The following is a 22,773-nucleotide window of genomic DNA, read 5'->3' on the forward strand; positions in this document are numbered from 1 at the left end:
AATCTTTATTTACTTATTTTAACCATTTTCCAAAGGTAAATTACAAATAAATAGCTGGAGACTTTTATGTTACAAGGCAGACGGTGGGCACAGAGAGGGAGTGGAGCTCCTAAAACATGTCTCATTTCAACAAGTTAAAACAGAGACCACACATGTACTTCCTCTGCTGATCACAGCTCCACATACAGTACACTCAGGATTCAGAAGCGTGCCACTCAGAATCACACGAGAAGGCAGCAGGTGAGGGATGCTGGGGTCATGTTTGTGCCGTTTCAGGACTTGTTCATTCACACGTGCAAAATAAAAAGTGACAAGGCTTTAAGCTGGTAAATCAGTCCTGCTGAATCAATAAGTCACCAAAACACAAAGAAGTTGCACTTGTAGCACTCTTATTTTTCAACCAGCGCACCAAAGCACGTTGAGAAAGTTTTATTTTTGTCCTCTCTGTAATCAACAACCTTATTTGGACATAAATGATAGATATTGCACTATGATTTACAAAAGAAGACACGTTTACACAGTCTGTAATACAAGCAGTGTTTGTACAGCACATAAAAAAGTACAACACTTTAGGAAAATACAGCAGACTAAACAGTGCATACTCATTTCTTTTCAATACAACAATTGGTGCAATTTTTTAAATTTCTTTAAAAAATGGGTACAAATTTTCTCTCGTTTGCCCTCAAATAACTGTGTGCTTTTGGTCTCAAAGTGCTGACGGAGGAGAGACGTCCAAGAAACCACAGGAGTCAAAGTCAGACTGCAGGTGGGAAACAAAATAAATCACTGACAGAACTAAAAACACGCAAACAAAAACCCTCTCCTGACCGGCAGGAGGAGGAGGAAATAAGGAAGCTTAAAGTTAAAAAAAAGTTAATTCTGGGACAAACATGAGCTTTTTCATTTTTTCCTTTTGAGGCAACAAACCTGTCCACACAACCTGAGCTTCTGCTAAGACGGAGCTCAACAGAAGACGTCAGACAATCTGTTTCATAACTCACATCTGTGAAAACAAAGATCCCTCGTAAGAGGTCATACACCTGGGCACAGGGACAGGACAAGGCATCAGTGGACGGAGAGTTTTTGTGTTTTCTTCGAGCGTTTTTCAGCTTCTCTTGAGTTAAAAATTAAACCTGGAACCACTACCGCCCTCCTTTCCTTCATTCTGAGAGATCTTATGTGTTAAGATTCACGTCATGGTGGCTCCTGTGTTCACGGGGAGGGATTTAGAGGTGCTGAGAGAGTTCAGGGTCAGGCGTTGGTCTGTTTTTTGAGAGTGAACCATGCCGTGCTGGTACTCGCTTTTACTTCCCGCCGTACATTCTCTCAATGTCGTCCAGGTATCGCCTTTTCAGCTCCTTGCGTTTGAGCTTGAATGCATCAGTCACCAATCCTGTCTCTGGAGTCCACGGTTCGGGGCTCAGACGGATCTTGCGGGGGATCTCAAAGCGCTCTAGCTGGTCTATAAAGAGAAATGTTAGTTAGAAGCTTCTACTTTGGAAAAACCCTGTACCTGAATCTGTAAGTGACTGACCCCTCACCTGTCAGAGCAGCTTCAGTGAGGACTTTGAGGACCAGCTCCTCCATGGCCTTACTATTGCACATATCCTCCAACGAGCCCCTGATACTGTACTGCTCAGCCAGAGCTTGTAGCTGCTTCTGATTGGGCACCACAAAGCCGATCACGTACGTCTCATCACTGCAGAGAAAGAGTGGAAAAAAGTGAAGTCCAAACCGGCTGTAAAATCCTCTGGAAATTTGGCTTGGAGAAGTAAACATGCACTAATAATTCAAAAGTTAAGAGTCCTCAGAGTCCAAAAGAAAACATTTGCTGGCTTTGAATTGATAACTTCCTGATTTTGAATATCAGCCTGATTGCACGTCTCAGGAGGGCACGAGGGCGAGATCACAGACTATCTCACGACTGGTTGGACGAATTTCTAGCACGTACGAAATGTCTACCAGAAATTCTACTTTTACAAACTTCTACATTTCCAGTTTTTGGAAAGGTAGGGGGTCTGGGGGGTATGTGGGGACAACGCTAGTTAACGGGGAAAGGCCTTGAGGAAAAGGTGCGTTTTGACTTCTTTTTTAAAACTGTCCAGGATAGGGGCGCTGCGGATGTCAGGAGGGAGAGAGTTCCACAGAGTAGGGGCTGCCACACTGAAGGCCCTGTCTCCAAAACTCTGCAGCTTGGTCCGGGGGATGGAGAGGAGACCAAGGTCCCAAGACCGTGGGTTCTGGGATGGAGTGTGTTGGTGGAGGAGGTCAGCCAGGTATTGGGGGGCAAGGGCATGCAGGGATTTGTAAGTGAGTCTCCAATTCGCTGACTTCAGCTTCTTAGTCTGGAAGTTTTCAACTTAATTGATAATTGTCGAAGCTCCATCCTGATTTGAGACGCACAGTGTGGGTGTTGACGGTCGTAAACGAGTCACTCCTACAGGTTGAATTCAATTTCCACAATAACTTAATTACTAAACAAAGAACATGCTATATTTTAAATGTTATTCATCTTTTTACAGAACTAATATTCGAAAAATAAGAAGATTAAGTTACTGGAAGTCACGTCAACAGACATTTAGTCGCACAAGTGCAGTCGTCCCCTGCTGGCCATCAGAGGTAAGACAGGTTAGAGGCACTTCTTTCATATTACTTGTAGTCATTTACATAATTTAATATGCAAACTGCAGACAAGTTCAGATTATATATGATGTAAGTGAGGTTAAACTAGGCTAAGACAATTTTAATGTTTCCTCTGACAGCTCTAAGTATGTGAGCAAGTTTGGACTGAATAGATTCAAAATATTAAATCATTTCTGACTGTATTTCTGTATGTAGTTTCACATTTCTATGCACCATTGATTCACATTAAAGCCTTTTCTATTCATGAACCTACACAGAGCGAACACACACCTGTTAGCGTAGGCACAGATGTTATCAACCAGAGAGCAGTTCTTCAACACGGCCTCCACCTTCCCCAGGGACACGTACTCTCCGGCCTGCAGCTTCACCAAGTCTTTCTTACGATCTGGAAACACAGCAGAGACAAAAACATTTCCACGTGCACATCTCCAAGTGTGGGTTTGTAATCTTTCGAAAGGAGGGAAGAGGGGAGGAGGACAGAACCTACTTTCCACTGAACTGTGCTTATCTGAGCGGCCTCATCTAGATAAGAGAGGAGATTCAGGGGCTCTGGCTGACAGACGTAAACACCACTGTGGGGTCATTCTGGGAAGTGATGTGAAATCTTATTTGTTAAAAGGTTTCCTGTCAGGTTGATGGATGGAACTGGAGCGGGGAGGCTTGTCTGGTAAGAATCCAGGAATCTGGGGCACAGTGTTGATAACCTGTGCTTTTGATCCAGCAGCACCAGACCCACGTGATAATCTGAGCCACCGTTACTCTAATCCTCCTCACCAATTATTTTAAGGCAGCCGTCTTTGTGGAACTCTCCGATGTCTCCCGTGCAGAACCACCGCTGACCATTTTCATCCACAAAGAAGTCCTCCTGGGCCTTGGCCTCGCTCTTGTAGTATCCTTGCGTTACATTGGGTCCGCCGACCAGGATCTCTCCTCTCGGATGTGGCTTGTCAGTGCTGCGATAACCACCTGGAGGCAGAGTTTAAATTGAAAACGGTTTCAATCCTCTTGATACTGCTTCATAATCATTTCACAGAGCTAAAAAAACTTGTTTACTTTCTCCTGTCTTTCTGCTTTGGGAGCCAAAGCAATAAACTTAGCCTGATAAATATCAAGATTTAACAGATTGCAATAAAAATGAGCTACGATCCCTTACATAAAGAGGATGGAGGCTTCACAGGAGTGAAAGAGAAGAAGTATGTTTTCCTTACAAGGTCACGGCTCAGCAAAATAATCAGCCTGACCTGAGAAAAATTTTCATGCAGGATTTAATACAGACACAGGGAGAGAGTGACGCTTAACTAAACTATCATACTTTATATGTGATGATGATGATACAAATAAAATGTAAAATAAATAAATAATAATAATAATAATAATAATAATAATAATGATAATGATGATATTAATAATAATAATAATCATCATAATAATGATAATAAAAATAAATAAATAAATAATGATAATAATAATAGTTATAATAATTATTGTTATTAATAACAATAATAAATATATATATAAATAAAGAATAATAATAATAAATGATGATAATAATAAATATATAAATAAATAAATAAGTTAAATAAATAAATAAAAAATATAATAATATTAAACTACAAAGCACTTTAAAAACCTTTTTAAAAAGCAGTAAGCATGAATTAAGAACATGTCAAAATCCAGCAGTAGTATTAAAACAAGCCTCAAAGCAATAAACCATAAAATCAATAAAAAGAATGTCTAAAATAGTGAGTTTTTAAAAGTGACGTTAAAGACAACAGTGTGTTAGCTTCCCTGATTTCCTCCGGCACTCCACAGCTTACACGCCCGGACAGAAAACGCTCCATCGCCTTTGTGTTTGTGTTTGAGCGTGGAATAGTTAGTAATGACCTACCGGAGGATCTGAGGTTACAGGAAGGTTCGTTGGGAGTCAAGAGCAATGTAGTCTGGAGCTGACCCCTATACAAGCTTTAAAAGTCAACGCCATCATTCTAAAATCAATTCTAAAATGGACTGGGGGCCAGTGAAGCGATTTTAAAATGGGTGTGATGTGATCTCTCCTGCTGGACCTGGTTATGAGTCTGGCTGCTGCATGTGTTCTGGATCAGTTGAAGTTTATTGATGTTATTTTGTGAGAGACGGGAGTAAAGTGAGTTGCAGTAATCTAACCAGGATGAAATTAAAGCATAAATTACTGTTTCTAGGTTTTTGATTAATAAAAACAACTTAATTTAAAAAAGCATGATTGGACAACGGAATCTAATTGTTTATCAAAACTGATAATGCTCCAGTAACCTCAGTGAGGGTGACTTTGCAGCTTGTTGTGTTATTTGAGCCTTAATTCGCACTATGAGACAAAAAGCATCATCACCCGCTGTAAACAAACCACTCCTCTGTGGCTCCCCCAATCACAATCACCAGGCACCACTGCTGCACCAGAGAGTGTAGACCAACTGATGCGTGTCCTTGTGAGTCCATGTTACACGCTGGATCATGAAGCTGTGTGTTGGTGTGTGTGTGTGTGTTTGTGGGTGTGTGTGTGCATCCTCTCTCGGTCTCACTCACCCTCCACCCAGTCTTTGAGCTTGATCTCAGAGCACACCAGTGGCCCTCCCACTCTCCCAGTGCTGTAATCCCACACTGGAACAGACAACACACACACGCGATTAGAAAGCACATACACTTCAAGACAAGACATTTATTACCATAGCAACACGACCTCATTTGTTCCCTCGCCATGGAAACTCCATCCCAAAGGAATGTCCACAGAACTGTTTTCCTGGCTCGAATGACCACAGAGGAGAATGACGGGAGTTTTATCGGCCTGGGAAAGGCTGCGAGTATTTCCATTATTTCAAAAGTGAGCCAATAGATGAGCTTTAAAGTTAAAATGTCAGGATCACTGCCACGGATAGGACGGTCACATCTGCAGAAATAACAACCTACACAGTCATCTATCATATCCTTCTATATTGTATTGAATCCTATTGGATCGTTTCCTACCCTAACAAAGCAAACTCAAGACGTACCTCTTTAGTCTCGCTTTAAATGAGTCTAATTCTATCTTAATTTAATCAAATATTATCTAGTTCAAATTTGAGTCTATCTTAAAAGTCATATACCATCTTATTTTTAATTTTTTAATTTTATTTATTTATTTATGTATTCATTTATTTAATTATTCTAGAGTATTTCATTATTTATTTAGTTATTAGATCTCACCATTTTAATCCAGGGATTTTTTTGGGTTTACCTCTCAGCATTTAATATTTCATTGTGTTTTAATTTGCCGTATTTAATTGTAGTGTAGCATCTTATTTTTTTTTTCTACTGGTTTAATATTTTTTTGTTTTATTCTCTTAGTAATGTATTTTATTTTGGTGAGATTAATTTTCCTATCTTGAGTTTTAACATCTTATTTTTCCTCCAGTGTTTCCTCATTAAGATGTCATGATGGCGTTTTTGGTATCATATTCCTAATCTTGTATATGGATTGTGGGATGGGTTTGGTGTGGGGGGAGGAGGTCCTCTTTTTTTGTATATTCAATTTATTCTATTTCATTAATACTATTTCCTTTTTTTTTTTTACAGCACTTTTTATTATAGTATTGTTGTCATATCATACCCTATTGTATTGTTGGTATCATATTATATCATCTTGTTTATTCTAAGAGTTCAGACATAGAAAGCACCCAAAATAAAGTTCCCATGTTTTGATTTCAGTCACTTTGAACTCTCCGGTCTCAGTCTGGCTCTGTAGCTGCCTTTTTCCAGATGTTGCCTTACATCCTGGTCAGCTACAACTAGTGTTATGATGCCTTAGCTATCATCACAGATCAAAAGAGTACACATCAAACTTATATCATTCATTCTGACGTCATGAAATGTTGAAAAACAGACACTTTAGACTTATTATTCATAATTCACAGGAGTACAGTTACACAAACTGTAGTTTGAAGCTGTCTCTTTTGCAGTGCACATTGAAGGTTTTAAGACCAGGTTCATTCAGTCTTCATATTTCCAAATGTTTCAGTAATTACTCTAATCAATTAGCTCTTCTCAGTGTCCTTGTATGACTTTCATCAGTTCTTACATTCACTAATAGTTCCGGCCCCGCAGGTCTCCGTCAGGCCGTATCCCTGACCCACCGGGCAGCAGAAACACACGTTCATGAAGCGTTGCGTGGCGGCGGAGAGCGGCGCTCCACCTGAAAGTAAGACTCTTATATGACCTCCCAGGAGAGCGCGGATTTTCCTGAACACCAGCCTGGACAGAGGGCAGAGGGTTTACAGAGGATACAGGATGGACATGAGAATACAACTTTGGAGGGAATTCTTTAGAACTCTGGTGTAAAAAGTCATGCACACACTTGTCACACAGAGGTGTGCTGTATCCTTTGCAAAGCTGCTCCAGTTTGTAGTTATATGCAAGAATGAAGAGCGTTCGCTGGACACAGTTCATCTCCTCCACCTTCATCATCACGTTTTTATAGATTCGATCCATGATCTCCTGCAGCCAGGAAGAAAAAAGGGAAAAGGTCATGAGATCTAAAGTACGAATAGAAAATCATCAAAGGAAAACTTAGACAATATACTGCAATGAAAGCTTTGGACACAATAAAATGCATCTAAATTAAACTTTGTTATATTTTACACTGAAACTGATTTTACAGTTTTGCATTTAAATGTGCAAATACTGAATCTAGGCCTCTTTCCCAGAACCAGCGGCCAAACCCTTTGTTCCCAGAGGATTCTGGAAATTATACTAACCCTTTTCTGAGTCTGCATATGAAAGAAAGACTACTGATAGCCATTAGTCCTCAAAAAACAAACAAACAGGACTCCACGAGAAAACTGGGCTGCAGTCGAAAGTAGAGGATGATTCAAAGAAGAGCGAAGATGAGGGATAAATCAGAGCTAGATTCTTTACATGCAGAGAAAGAAAAGGCCAGTACCATGGGAAGATAACACAGATATCAATCAGTGCGTCCTTCTTGTACTCTTATCTGCGTGCTGATAAAAATAGTTGGAGAGATTTGTGGTGCAGCACAGTTGCATTGACACGACAGCTCCAAAAAAGGGGGTCCAGTGAGAGCTCTGAGTTTCTTTCACCAGAGGCTGAAATGACTGAATATTAAATTTAGGAGGGAAAAAGCTTGTAAAAATCAAAGGACAGAACAACTTCCTGTGAATACAACAAGGCCAGAGGTAAAGAAAAGAAAAAGTTAAATGTGGAACAAATGTGTTGTTAAACTTTGTTGCATAACGGCGAAGCTCCCCGGTGGATTACTGTCAACAAGTGACCCACAAAGCTGAGAAAAAACCAGAGGAATCCACGAGAGCCGATCTGTGAGTATCAAATCAGAGACAGACGTGAACTGCAGTAAACTTCAACATCTGGATCTCTAAAAGGCAACTGTTACACGGAAAATACAAACTTAACTGTGTTCAATATTACATAATAGTTTGACTGCTGTATTACAAATGGTAGAAAAGAGAGGGATGACTGTCAGCTGGTAACATTTCAAACTAATTTCTCCAAGGTCCATAAATCAACAAAGTTCTGTTTACATACACGAAGCAATCACCAGAGTCAGACTGTAAACAGACAGGCCTGAGTTTTTACTTCTGCATCCTCTGCTGATGGCCCCCCTCAATGCCAGAATCAAAATTACTGCAGCAGCAACAGATGGTAACCTTTTTTTAAAATTGGCGTATGCTGTAAAAAGTCAGCAAAACCAGAAGTTTAGCAACTAACCAGATTCATATTATTTATTTCCTCTGTGGTCATGTTTGCTCCTTCTCTTACCCGTCCTCTCTACCCCGTCTCTTTTTATTCATTTGATCACTTCCAAGTCAATCTCACAGACAATATCAAAGTGAAACCCCCTCCTCCAAATATATCTAAGATAAACAGTCTGTCTTTGCTTTATTATATTACCCCCCTTGTTTTGGTGAGTCTCAGTTTCACTGTGAATAGTAATTTATAAAGGCTTCAGTCTGGTTTCTTTAGAGGTACTAACCCTGGATAGAAGCCAATTTTTGTAATTTTCTTGCAATAAAAAAGGTCTGAAACTTGCAAAAATAACAACATGATGCACCAGAAGTTAGAACCAAAACTGTGTCTGGTCTGTCCTCAAGAGGAAGTGAAAACTTGTTGAATGATGGTCAGATTGATCATTTCTGATGTCTCTTTAAATCTCAACGCGGATTGATTTCAGGACTTAGTGTGGAGCTCAAGTTGCTCATATTTGATCTCAAACGGCTCATTGGATGCACTTGGATGCAGATATTTCTTTAGATGGAAATAAATCATCTTGGGGTGCTGTTGGCCTAGTGGTCTAAGCGCGCGCCACGTATACAGAGGCTATAGCGCTTGTCGCAGAGGTTGCAGGTTCGATTCCAGCCTTGACCATTTACTGCATATATATATAACTTAATAAATAAATAAATAAATCATCCTCAAATGTTCGCAGATTAGAGCTGAGATGTCATTCAACGTTCTGCCTACTTTTGCTCTCTCACTCATACTTACACTAAAACCTGCTGATACATGATTGCTCAATACAGCTAGGACTTTAAACAGACTACAAACTGAACCGAGAATAACCTGGGAATTATCTTTATCAAATCTGTCAACAGAAATGAACCCTTCCTTGACCTCTCCCATTACAAGGACTGGTCCACTTGAAGGGGTGAGGGTGTGCAGATGGTGAGCACCGCTGTATCTATCTGCCTTGGAGTTTGGAGAGCCTACTGACATTTTTGGCTGAGTGTCCTCCAATAGGAAAAGTAGTTTCAACTTCAAGCCGGTTGCAGCCAGCACACCAGTTTCCCATAGAGAATGGGAGAACTGTTTTAAGGTCAGGAGTGGTTTGGCACATGTTGCATTGCCAGAATTGCCATATTGATAGTTTGAGCCCGTTAGCCACATATTGCCTCCTTGTGCATCAAAACTAGCAAGAATTCTTCCTCGAGCTTTGGTTATGCTAATCAATTCAAATGTTCATGGTCCATGCAGTTACTCTGACTTGTTGGTGGATTAGAGGAAGAATAAATTGGCTTTGTGAGAATAAATTAATGACTTCTGTTTGGATTTCTCAGGGACACACTAGTGGGAATTCAGGTCTGGACTTATAAGAAATGGACTATGGTGGGAACAGGGTTTTCAAAGGAAGAGGTTTGATCACATTGCTTGTCTAAAACACTGCTGTATGACTAACTCGTGCCTGGATTTGTTCCCTAACGTTGAAGAGACAGAGTTAACGACCACGACATCATCGAGTGTCTTCAAAAGTTGGACTTAAAGATATATGGGTAAAAGGGCACAGACATTAAGAAAACAATGAAAAACAGCTGGACCCCCTGTGTGTGTATGCATTGTGTGTGTGTTCATGTGTGCGTGTGTGTGTATGTAAAGCTAAAGCAGTGAGAGAGGAAGTGGACACAGGATTCAAGCGGCAGCCCGATGTCATATCACAGCAAACAAATTGTATGTGTGTGTGAGTGTGTGTGTGAGTGTGTGTGAGTGAGTGTGTGTTGTGGGGATAGTCACATGGGGCTTTCTCACGTTCTGTTTACAGCTGTGAATGGTTCCAGACACTGGGGCCCTCTGCCCTTTACACTACGACCACTGGGATATGGGGGGGCGAGCAAATGATGTGAGAGAGTACAGTGACGGGCATATCGTCTCCGTCCAACACGAGTGACACATGTAACGTCAGGGGTTAAGTCTCTACAAATTCGAGCATGAAAACAACAAATGTTTCTTTATCAATACTGGCAAATGTTAAATCTGTGTTCAAAGGTGTAGAGTTGAAGAAAGGGAGTGATCTGACCTTCATTTAGTGTATGTTTTCAGTTTGAAGAGGAGTGACCAGCCAAGTATCAGCAGGCCACTATAATGGCAAACGCATCTCCCATTGACAATGATCAGGGATGTGCGTGCAAGTGCAGCTAGAAATCTGATCTAGATTGATCTTGTGCAGAAAAACTGCTCAACTCTTTAGATTCCCTGACTTACTGGAGTGCATCCAAAATAATGATTCTAGCATCCATTCACTAAACAGGCTTGTTATTAAAAGTTGTTTTCTTCTCCTCTTGAGGATGCGCATGACAAAGCTTGCTATTTTAAAAATAACTATACTATAGTCAGGGACAAAGCTGAAATAAAAATGTAGATTAAAAATGTTATAGGTGTCTAAAGTTACAGATCTGTCATATATCATGTACTTGAATTTTATTTTTATCAGCGTTTTTTTTTAAGTTTCCTATGTGGTTTATTCTGAGTCTTTTATTGTATTATTATTATTATTTTTACAGTGTTTTAACTTATTTACCTCACTGTGCAGCACTTTAGTAAACTTAATTGATTTTTAAATCTGCTACAGAAATAAAGTGGATTGGATTGGATTTGATAAGTTTCAGATGCACATTTGGTCCTCTTCAATAAAAGAGATAAGAGGTGCAATTAATTGCGCCCAAAACCCATTAACAAACCTCCAGCCTGCAGGTGGCAGCAGAAGGGCTACGTGAAAACTAATAGCAAAAAAAATAATTGTACACCTCTAGAGTTATTTTAGGGAAATTTTATGTCTTTTAAAATATGTCCTTATCTTGACTTGTGTGTTTTTATGAACTGCCTGTTTTATTTTGCTGTCCATGTGAAGCACTTTGTAACTTTGTAAAGTGCTCTACAAATAAAATTATTATTATTATTAAGTCCTTTTATTGAGACCAAGCGGCAACCTCCGGTCTAAAAATATGAGTCAATGCAGAAGTGTTAAAAGCTGCAGTTCATCGAGGATCCGCTTGAGGCTGGCTCCGGAAGTACCGGAAGTCACATACACATGAATGGGAAAAAGCCGATCTTTACAGCATTAATAAACATGTTTACAGCCTGGTACAAAAGATGAGTGTAGTCTGGATAGCTCATTTCTCGATGTGCTCTCACTGTGAGGGGGTGAATTTTTTTCTAACACGGCAATTTCTAAGATATTGAGATTACTAGTCTTCCAATGAGAGGCACAGCTGCCTGCGGCAACACTGCAGCTGTTGGCTAGGAGGCTCAAACTTCGCCTCTTTACGTTACACGGGCTCGACAGAGGCAATATGGCTGCTGCTGCCGATTGGCTTCAAAACAGCTCTTCAGAAACAGATGGGTGACGTCACGGATACTACGTCCATATATTATACAGTCTATGATTGAGACACGAAGCTGTATACTAAATTGGATGCCCTAAAGGTTCACTGAACATGAAGGTAGAAGATTTAGAGCTCCGCCTGCTGACTGGCTGCAGTATAGGTCATAAACCCTGCCTCCTTAATGTTAACAGATCGGACATCCGTAGGTCAAGCTATAAAATTAAAATACACATAAAATACATTTTTCTCAATCAAGATTTCTGTCATTATATCTAGTTCTTATTATCCTGTTTTAAGTTTTTCAGAATTGGTTTTTCAGTTTTAAAGGTTGGAAAACCAACACTCTCCTCATATTAACAAAGTAAAAAAGCCATGCTCGGTTCTGATTGAAGCTCATTCTGACACACATTTTCCTGAAGAATCAATCAGATTAAACTCAAAAACAAACTGGACTAGCTAACCTCAAACATGCCACTCTCCCCTGTGTGTCTGACATTGTTTGGGGATGTAGAGCAGCTTTGGTCAGCAGTAGGAGGCAGAGAGTATTTACGTCATAGCCAATCATGAGACAGATACTGCAGATCCAGGCCTGCTGGACTCCGCAGCTGGACTCTGCACTACAACAGAGTGAGATCTGACCAGCTGCCAGATGGGGTCAAACAGCACTGTTTGATACACAGGCTTCAGAGAGAGTGAGTCAATGAGAGAAAGCGTAAAGCCACAGACTTCTCCAGCTTCTATCGGTTCAGTGCGGTTCAATGAGTGTATTGTACGTACCGGAACAGCTGCCATCAGGGTGGGCTGCAGGACGCTGGTGTCTCCCTTACTTCCTTTCTTGATTTTTGTTGACTTGATGGGAAAAAGAAGCAACATCATAATAATGTGGTTACATGAGGTTGAGTTTTAAAGTGGTGTTCCCAGAAATCCCTATTAAATCTAACAAGCCAATGTCAGTGCTCATTACCGAGGTCACAATCATGTTAGAAGACTTAGCGGGAAACTTCGACTTTCACAGACATCAAGCAGAGTAATTCAGCACGCTAAGGGCAAATATGACAGACTTAAAACTTGGTAAATAAATCTAATAATAATGAAGATTATGCTGAAATTCCTTCACTGTCTGTTAAAAGTCGATGGTAACTGCACAACAGCATCAATAACTCACCAATGTCACCTCTGGATGACCCAAAAATAATATATCTTTACTAAGGCTTTCATGGAAGCTTTGTTATTAGCAGTGAAAACCTTTTCACACAAAGTATGTCATGAATTGTTTCACGACACACTTCCCCATTCAGCTCAATATCCAACTGTAGACAGATTTGAGCTCCGTCAGGACGAGAGCGCACAGTACAGCAATGTGCAGCAGAGAATGGAGATGATGACAGCTCATCTTCATAGATGCAAAACAAGAGCAAACTGGAACAGCAAAACTTTAATCAGCATTTCTGTGCTTGAGTTTTATAATGAATTGGACCTTGAGATGGAGCAGGTAGTGTGTCTGTGAAGGTTGTCAGTCATCAAGGTCATGGTAATTCAAAGCTTTATCCGTAAGGCAACTGGGCTGGTAGAAATTCTTAAAAAGTTTCACCTCACCCCCGAAAGGCTTCTTCAGTTCTTATGAGACCGGGGAAGAGCTAGAAAAAATAAGCCTCCAACAGTCGTCTAACTTTACCCTGGAAGTAGGGACTTAACCCCTGAACTACATGTGTTTCGACCGGAGGAACCAGGGTCTAAATTTAGTTCAAGGGTAGCTAATCTCCCCCTGAAAAGCCCCTGCTCGGGGGTAGTACTTTTCAAAGGTCCGGGACTTTCGGTTGAACGTTATGGTGTTTGTGGAGTTTACACAGTTGTTGAAACACAGAAGGAGTTCCTGGGAATGCATACTAGTATAGTTTTTTATTAAGATTTCAAAATATTATTTAATATACATTTTTTTCTCCATATGTCACTGGCCTGAATTGCACAATCTACATGGGACTTCAGCCCGTGGTCAAAATGCAGACAACTCTGGGTTAGAGGATCCTTTTAGTTCTGGGGAAAGTAGTTTAGGGGCTAAAAGACCCTGGAACTCTTGGTCGAAATGCACCTAAAGGTTCCTAAGTAGGGTCATTAGCCTAGTTCCTAGTAGGTAGACTAACTGACAGGCTTATATTTTCTAGCTCTTCCCAAGTCTGAAACGTCTTCAAAAATTTCTACCAACCCAGTTGCCTTACAGATCAAGCTTTGAAGCAGGTAGTGTGGACAAAGTAAGCAACATTTTTGGTGCTATTGGTGAATGCAATCCCGTCTTGGTGATTGCCTCTTTTGGCTGCTTCTTAATACTGTTGTTCAATGACCAGCTCTGTCTGTCCAGAGCAATTCCACTTGATAAGAAACCTGAAGTGGAATCTATATTCCCTTATTGGATAGCAAAGTCTACATTAAGGTTATAATGCAATACAGAAGAGTCATGTTTCAGTTGGACTGTACCTGGTCAGCTAGAGTCTGAGGTGACGAGTAGCCGATCCTGCAGCCGTAAGAAACACACACGAGCTCTGCACTGAGCTCCAACACGTGTGCGAGTGGCAGGTAGCCAATGTAGGTGTCCTCCTCACTGTAAACACAAGGACATGTAAAAACAGTTATCAGGGCCCGGTCGTTTAAACACTCTGGTTAAGTTCTTCAAGTAATAACAAAAGCAGCAATTAAAACGTACATCTGTTGTGTAATCGGTTGAGTTCTCTGGAATCATGACTCAAATGATAGTTATCTCCAGAAGATGGATGTGTGCATTAGAAGGATTATGTGTGTATAAAAAAGAAGCCAACTTCTCCTTTGTTTGGACTTTTAATGATCTAATGCTCTCAGACTAAGAGTGCCAGAACATGTGAAGCTCTGAATCTGCTGATTCCTCTGAAATCACGTTTCAGGGCACACAGGAAGAGAAGGAGTTTTACACGGCCATGTTACTTAACACGACAAGGAAAACCATCAATTTCATAAGAGGTCTGATTGATATCGCAACATCCGTGACCTCTCTAACCTCCATCCCTCTCACCCTGACTCCCTTCCTCCCTGTTCCTTTTCCCTCTGCTCGTACTGAACTCCCTCCCTCCTGCATTTCCTCTCACCCCGTCTCGTTCCCCAGAGAGCAGTGCTGGTTCCTGGTTTAATGTAAACTTATGCAAAGTATGATTGTATGAGCTGGTTGACTCTTACTCGTGCACGTGCTCAGCTAGCGTGGGCAAAGAGGTCAGACTAAACAGAGCAGAGTTTTACTAATTTAACATGTTTAAAGACGGCGGCAGAGGTTCATCTGCTCATGTGGAGAGTTTGAAACAGCAGATGAGAGGAAGTTCATGTCCTTACTGAGCTGATAGAATACAATTTAAACTGTTTACCCCTGATTTGGATACACTTGGCTGAAGGATGGAGTACATTGCAAATAGCTTCCTGCTAGCTGTGGACTAAAAGTGTGCAAAGCATTGTTTGAAAATGTTGCTCTGTAACCTCTTCTATTCAAACTTGCCAACAGTTTCATATCAATCTCTACATTTGAAGCTGTAGCTAGCAGGTTACCCTAGCTAGTAGTAATTAAAATATCCCTCTATAGAAACAATCTGTACGTGTAGGGGTGTAATAATACATCTACTACATTGATGTATCAAGTTATATTCCTATGATCTGACTACATCGATCTGTGCTCGGCAAGTTGGCCTTCCAGATGACATGTATTGATTTAACATTGTTTTAAAAGGTAATAAATGGATTGTATCGTTCCTTCAAAATAACACATTAGATTTAAGCACGGCAGACTTTATATTGATGTGGTTTTTTTGCACTTTTAATGATTAAGACGTTAAACGTTACTCAATTCAGGCTGCCTGTCTGTGACATCATCGCCACGCACCAGCAGACAACAAAACATAGCATGGCGGATGGCAGAGGAGAAGCCAGCAAGTGAGAAATGATCAAGCCACCATTGCGGTCCAGCGTGTGGAAACACTTAAGGTGTTTTTCGACCGCAATGGTGGCTTTGCCCTTGAACTACGTGCATTTCGGCCGGAGGAACCAGGGTCTAAATTTAGTTCAGGGGTAGATAATCTCCCCTCTGAAAAGCCCCTGCTTGGGGGTAGTACTTTTCAAAGGTCCGGGGACTTTCTGTTGAACGTTATGGTGTTTGTGGAGTTTACACAGTTGTTGAAACACAGAAGGAGTTCCTGGGAATGCATACTAGTATAGTTTTTTATTAAGATTTCAAAATATTATTTGATATACATTTTTTTCTCCATTCGTCACTGGCCTGATTTGCACAATCTACCTGGGACTTCAGCCTGCGGTTGAAACGCAGACAACAATGGGGACAGAGGAACCTTTTGTTCCGGGGAAAGTAAAAGACCCTGGAACTCTTGGTCGAAATGCACCTTTTGGCTTTTGCAAAGACGGAGATGTTCCAAATAAGTCGCTCGCTGTTTGTAGGAAATGTAAAGGTCAAGTACAGTACCACGACAACACCACAAATCTATACAACCACCTACTAAGGGGCCATGGGATTTCACACAACGCCGGCCATCCAGCACCTCTTGCAGTGTTCCCGCTGCAGCAGCAGCGCAAGGTAACATCAGCTCTGCAGAAGCCTCATTCCTCGCCAGCATGTTTAGTCAGAGACAAGGCCAAAACTCGTCTCGAGCCAAAAACATCACGGCAACAACAAGAATCTAGGACTGTCCAGTATCATGGGATTTATTTCACAGTCACACAGGTTGAATTTTTGGCAAAAAAGTTACTGAATTGATTTCAAGTCACTGAATCATTTCGGATTGTATCGTTCTAAATGAACCAATATCTGTCTTTAATCGTATTGACAACCCCGAATCACGATACAAATCAATCAAAGAATCGTTACACCCCTATGTATGTGGATGGTCTGGTTTGCTTTCATAGCTCAAACAGAAGTAAGTATCCCTCGTGTGTATTTCACAGTTCTTAAGATTCCCACATTTGCTGTGCAGCCTACCACAGGTTGGGTATCCGCTCGGCCATGCCTGTGATGCCAGCGATGATGTTGCTGTGTGAGATCACGACCCCCTTTGGTATGCCGGTGGATCCGCTGGTGTACATGATGACGGCGATGTCTGAGGGCAGCGGCTGCTTTCGCTCACGACCTGCTGTAATGTGAACACAGAGAAGACGATAAAGTGAATAAATGAGAGAGATGAATGAAACTGCACTGGTTTGTTACATTACGTAGTGCTTAGCTCTTACAGCGATGCCTTATGATGTTTCCATGTTTATACAAAGTCCTCATTACTTAGTAACAAGTAACAGCCTCTGTCTGCTCCATTTGTTGTATGTATGCAGGAAATATTTCAAAGTGTGTGTAAGCTGATTTAAAGTTTGAACTCACAAATGGAAAACTGTGATATTAAACAGTCAGACTTTTCCTGGCACCACTTAGAGCTACTGGCCGACTGCGCTCACCCAAAATACTCTCCCCCCATCCTCAAACTTTCTAATTTATCAGTTTTCTCTCTCTCCCAGTGTTTCCAAAACTGTTCCAGTCTTATTCTGAACTACACTCTACTTCAAGTACTGAAACCCAAAGATCTGGGTCATGTGTGATACAGACTAGTTCCCACTGAATGTTATCAAACCACACTTCAGTGTTTGAAGCTGTTTGAAATGGTCACTGTAGAAGTGGAACAGAAAACTGTGCCTGAAGAAAGACGAGTGGGATGAAGTTCATCTTTTAAATGTGATTTATACAACATATTTATCTCCTTTAAAAGGAATTTCTGGCATTGCTCTACTATTTATTTTTTTGCTGGGCTATCTTGTTTTGTTTGGAAGGATCCCAAATAGTCTTGACTGGCTCCATGGAAATGTAAGACAGGGCCTTGAGCCAGTCTTGCTGTGGTAGCACATTTATGAAGCCTCCTCTATTTTTTGCCATATTTCTCTTTGCTGTTGTTGAATGAAATTGATCAATTGATGGACTTGACCAGTGTCAAAAAATGAAGCCAATGCAGAAATGCAAAAAACTGCAGTTCATCAAGTGTCCAATAGAGGCTGGCTCCAAAAGTGAGTCAATCCCAATTCACACCCTTGTAAAAGTACCCATTTTCATAGGAGAAATAAACTTACAGATTGGTACAAAAAAAGTAATACTCAAGGGATTTTTCTTTAATACAAGTCTATACTATTTTAGTTATACTAAGGTTAAGAGTGCTGCATAATTTGGCACAATTATGGGCATGTCTCTGAGAATACATCCATGTTTTCTACACTGTGCGGTGATGTGTCATCAAACTGCACAAGAAGGCGTAGTGTTGAAGCTGTTTAAAGTGGCACCAACCAAAGATGGGAGAATAATCTGTGCCATAGAAAATATGTTTGTAATTAATCCTGAAGATGTGAACTACACTACAAAAGTTTGGAAACACCTTCTCTTTCAAGGGTTTGTATTTATCTTAATTATTGTAAACACTGTAGATTAATACCAAATACATCCAAACTATGAAAGAACATATATGGAATTATTTAATGAACAAAAAAGTGATCAACAAAGCAGAATATGTTTTAGATTTTAGATTCTGTAAAGTAGCCCCCTTTTTCCTTCATGACAGCTTTGCACACTCTTGGTATTCTCTCAGTCTGCTTCATGAAGTGGTCTCCTGGAATGGTTTCTAATGAACATGAATGAGCCTTGTCAAGAGTTCATTTGTAGAATGACTTGTCTTAATGTGTTTGAGACCATAAGTTGTGTTGTTCAGAGGTAGGGTTGGTACACAATGGATAGCCCTATTTGACTACTGTTGTAATCCAGATTATGGCAAAACCAGATTATTTCATAGTTTTGATGTCTTCAGTATTAATCTACAATGTTGAAAACAATTAGAATAAATAAAATCCATTGAATGAGAAGGTGTGTCCAAACTTTTGACTGGTAGTGTATATAACACATTAAACTTAAAAGACATTTTATGGCGCTGCTTTCTTTCTCTCTGTGTCGATATATGAACTTAAATATTCCAAACGACCTGACTTTGGCATCCCTGCTTTGATTGGCTCCATGAAAATGTATGAGAGGGCTTCATTTTTTACACAGAGCTGAAGTCAGTCTTATTTTGACCTTTGTGATAAGGCTTCACCTTTTACCACCACATTTCTTTTTACTGAGGTTGAGTAAAAAGAAGAAGTTGATGCATTACTGTCTGCCAGTAGGCAAGGTTTAACGCAATGCCATGACTACAGACTACAGGGAGGTGTGTTTTGTGGATCTTTGTCTGTCGGTCCACAGGTGGAGCAACCTAAGTGGCTTGAGATGTGGGTACTTCGAGGGGATGTGCTTCTGCAGGAAAAGTCTTCATCCAGATGTCCAAAAAAGCAAAGCTCTCCCAAAGAAGTTAAGCCATCAACTGACAGCAGCAGCATCCTCTCACAGTCAGTGGTTAGCCAGACTATCATCAATGCTATCTTCATGTAGGAAACAATAGATCTGTCTCATTTTTCCTCTCTGTTCATCAAAAAGAGAAAAAGACGTGTGGATGCAGCCTTTAAAGAAACAAACAGAGAATAAAGGGAGGCAGAAACCAGGGGAAAAGACACTTAAGTGCTCTATAGTCACAACGGGACATCCTCCCTTCCTCCTGTTTCCTCCTTCACGACTCACAGTTGATGTCATGTGAAGTTATCCATGCAGTATGTAAACATAAGCCTCTCCTATATCCCAGTGCTCCATCCTCCCTTCCTAAATCTACTTTTCTTCTTCTTTATCTGCATGTGACACAGTCAGCGTCTCTTGTTTTGGGTCACTCGGTTCAATCGGACGCAGAGAGAGGAGTCAGAGATCTTTCCTCATCCATCTAATCCCCCCGACTGAACAAGCACCATATCACCATTAATCTGACACAGATGTGAGCACTTCCTTATTCACATGACCCAATGGGACCGAAACCAACCCGCCTACAGGAAGAAACCTACCGTGACCATCTGAGTCAGAGTGGGACTGTTTCTGCTGGGAGTTTCATACAATGAGCAAACGACAGCAAGGCGAGAAGGATGCACAAAGTTTTAAGACAGGGGGAAGCATTAGATCTGAAACCCCGCTAAATTATGCATCTCTACATTTTTCTTTAGAGCAAATTGGAAAAGAGGAATTAATGCTCTAAAATCTGTAAACACACACTCAAGCTCACCGTTCTCAGGTTTGGCCCCCAGCTTTTGAACAGCAGCCATGTTGTGGACACTGATGCCACGTGCGTAGCTGGGCCATGAGGTCGGCGTGCTGTCCACCACGATGATATGCTGCAGCCTCGGGACCTCAAGCAGGATGGCCTAAATCACATCGGCACAAAAATGTAAGCATGAGCACAAATATGACATGAATTCACGTGCAGTGTACACACCTTCACATGACAGGAACCAGCTTTCTGCTTAACTAATAAAACCAAAGGACTTCATCTTCATCAGTATTTGGTCTGAGACGACATGTGTGAGACAGAGCAGAGGAGCTGTGTTTATGACGCTGTGATAAAAACGAGATGAACTGCCAGAGAAACTGAAATAGTCTTTGACATCCAGCACGTGCACTTTTCCACATTTTTACGACTCTTTGATGATGTATCAGGATCTCTGATGGATAACAGCGGCCCTCACGTTCATGGTCATGTGCACCAGAGGGATTTCAGACCTCAGACCAGTTCCCTCCTCTAATAGAGGAATAAGTTTGTATATTAAGGTAAAAAAAGAAATGCATCTTGAGTGCAAAATATGAGTAGATGTCCTCCAGGCATGAAACTGCACCAACAAGACAGGATGAAAGAGACAAGGCAAAGCCTCCTTTTTAAAGAAACTTAAAGCAGAATTAAAGAAAAGAGCCACAGCAACTAATCCAAGACTCCCTGGAGAGTGGATCTGTCAATTGTGCTCACCATGACTTTTTCTTTATGTCTCAAGCTAGCTGAAACCCGAAACTGCTGCTGGTGTTCATCTAAAGAGCTCGATTAGATAAGTGATATTACAAAAATGGTGATTAACATTCATCACAGCTAAATACTGTCACTGCTGTGGGAGGATTTGGGAATCCAGAAAGCGTATATCCTAATTTGGCAGTGTAGCTCATTCTTTCTATCAGACTCAAGCCTTAAGTGGATTATTTCTTATAATTAAAATATAGGTATTTATATTTACCCTCAGTTACTATCAGCATTTAGCTGAACACCTACATGTCTCTTTTTAAGAAGCACACAGTCACTGCTGCTTGCCCACAGCTCTGTAACTACTTATCTTGAAATCCCTCGTAATGTGTCAGTCAGATTAAGATGATGTTTGTGTGTCCGTGTGTATCTCTACCTTCAGTCTTGTCTCCAGGAGCTCTCTGCTGGTGATGATGTGGGTGACCTGAGTCTCATTCAGTCCGTGAGCGATAGCCGGACCTCCCAGTGTGGAGTAAAGGGTGACCACTGCAAGAAAACCCCCAAAAAACACTGTAATCCAAACACTATCCAGCATTGTTTCTTTAGTGTTTATACAGCTGACATGTTACAGTTTATCATTTGCAGACTTCATTTACGCAGCCTCTGGTGACTTTACAAAGACTGCATAGGTTCTGCATCAGTTGCCTGAGATAAACATCATCACTTGATTGCAGTTGAATTTCTTGAAGTGCTGCATTCACACGTCAGCTTGCCTCAACTTGTTGCAGAAATTGTACTAAGAAGCTGGCAGGAAATATACAGGGTAGAGTTGGGGTGAAAAAATTGTCAGTTTGCGTTCACACATGAACCTCTCCTCAAATGTTTAATGAGTTTGGTGCACAGGTGTGAAAACAGACAACAGCCTGTCTCTTGTTAAAGGTACAGTGTGTAGAAATGAGAATACTTAGCGATATATAGAGGTTGCTTTCTAAACTGAAATGCTTCCTTTCTTGGTGAAACGTTAGTGGCCTACGAGGACAAGAAGCTGCTGTGATGCATGATAAGTATGATCCACTTCTCCAAAGTCTGTTCTGCTAAAAGTTGTTATATACGACACACAGAGATCATTAGCTGTTATTTTTTCTGCCTGTGAAACTAACCGGCATCCTGAATCATTCATCCTTCAGTTTCTTTAGGTTACTTTATATTGATTTCTTATCTTTTTACCAGACTGACCCTTTAATTGATTTTATTGTCTATCTATTTACTCATCAGTCTGTTTGACACCAGTATTCATTTTGAAGTTTACTTTATATTTTAGCTCTTGCGTTTGAGTTATTGTTGTCTTTATGTCACCTGTCAGTTAAAGGGACACTGCACCTTTAATGCTTGGTTAAAAGGGAACTCTTCCTGGTAGTCTCAGTCTTTCACTGATTCATTTATTAATACAAACAAAGGAGGTGACATCGTATTCTCTTGTGTAATTTACAGTGTAGTAAATTACCCTGACTCACTCATTACTTGATATCTAAGGAGTCTCAGTTCTTGGAATTTACAGGCAGATTGATGTTTTTTCCATGATCTACCTCATGTCTGTGTGCCTTTCCAAAAAAAATGTCATCATGATGATTCAAGCAAATTCAAAGGAATAAGGTTTAAACTTCACTTAACTCAGAGCTGTGATTTAAAGGCTTGAAGGGAATAGTTGGGCTGTGAGTTAGGAGACACAGAGATAACAGAACTTTTACTTTTTGTTGAGACCAAAGCTATTTCTGTTTTTGTTTGTGGTTGTATTTATGGTTTGTTTGAAAGTTGTACTTTGTGGTGATGTGATTGTGTCAGACTCTTTGGGCTTCTTTTATCACATGTAGCAACAGAAAGTGAGACGTGTATATTTCCAACACAGAAGGTGAAATGCATAAATATACAATGAGTGATAAGTCAGTGAGTGTGTGTATGTAGAGTCAACATACAGACAGTGAAGCATGTGCAGTAATGGAAATGGTACGTGCACTCCGTCTACACCGCTCAGGCTTCTAAATTGGCTCCTCCCATATTAATGACATCACCAGCCTCCACAAGAGGCTTCAGCA

General features: G+C 40.7%; 1 protein-coding gene and 2 long non-coding RNA genes across 4 annotated transcripts in view; 2 read left to right on the forward strand and 1 right to left on the reverse strand.

The window, feature by feature from the left end:
• LOC117825220 overlaps positions 1-7,256 on the forward strand; it is a 46,868-nt gene extending 39,612 nt beyond the window's left edge. For both annotated transcript variants that reach the window (XR_004633805.1, XR_004633806.1), the window contains exon 6: positions 6,757-7,256. This is a non-coding gene — a long non-coding RNA (uncharacterized LOC117825220). The remainder of the gene's footprint in view (positions 1-6,756) is intronic.
• Positions 328-22,773, reverse strand: part of acsl3a (acyl-CoA synthetase long chain family member 3a) — a 40,253-nt gene continuing 17,807 nt past the window's right edge. Inside the window, exons 4-15 of the mRNA XM_034700927.1 lie at positions 21,117-21,226; positions 19,961-20,099; positions 16,780-16,930; positions 14,253-14,376; positions 12,558-12,629; positions 7,007-7,146; positions 6,731-6,903; positions 5,203-5,277; positions 3,418-3,609; positions 2,914-3,028; positions 1,542-1,699; positions 328-1,462 (exon numbers count right to left, since the gene is read on the reverse strand). Of these exons, the coding sequence (XP_034556818.1) occupies positions 1,305-1,462; positions 1,542-1,699; positions 2,914-3,028; positions 3,418-3,609; positions 5,203-5,277; positions 6,731-6,903; positions 7,007-7,146; positions 12,558-12,629; positions 14,253-14,376; positions 16,780-16,930; positions 19,961-20,099; positions 21,117-21,226 (1,607 nt within the window). The 3' untranslated portion in view covers positions 328-1,304. The remainder of the gene's footprint in view (positions 1,463-1,541; positions 1,700-2,913; positions 3,029-3,417; positions 3,610-5,202; positions 5,278-6,730; positions 6,904-7,006; positions 7,147-12,557; positions 12,630-14,252; positions 14,377-16,779; positions 16,931-19,960; positions 20,100-21,116; positions 21,227-22,773) is intronic.
• On the forward strand, positions 2,146-3,930 carry LOC117825221. The gene is made up of 3 exons (XR_004633807.1): positions 2,146-2,276; positions 2,523-2,619; positions 2,901-3,930. It is a non-coding gene; the product is annotated as an uncharacterized LOC117825221 (long non-coding RNA).

The sequence above is a fragment of the Notolabrus celidotus genome, chromosome 14 (genome assembly GCF_009762535.1).
Source record: "Notolabrus celidotus isolate fNotCel1 chromosome 14, fNotCel1.pri, whole genome shotgun sequence".
In the NCBI taxonomy this organism is placed as follows: Eukaryota; Metazoa; Chordata; class Actinopteri; order Labriformes; family Labridae; genus Notolabrus; species Notolabrus celidotus.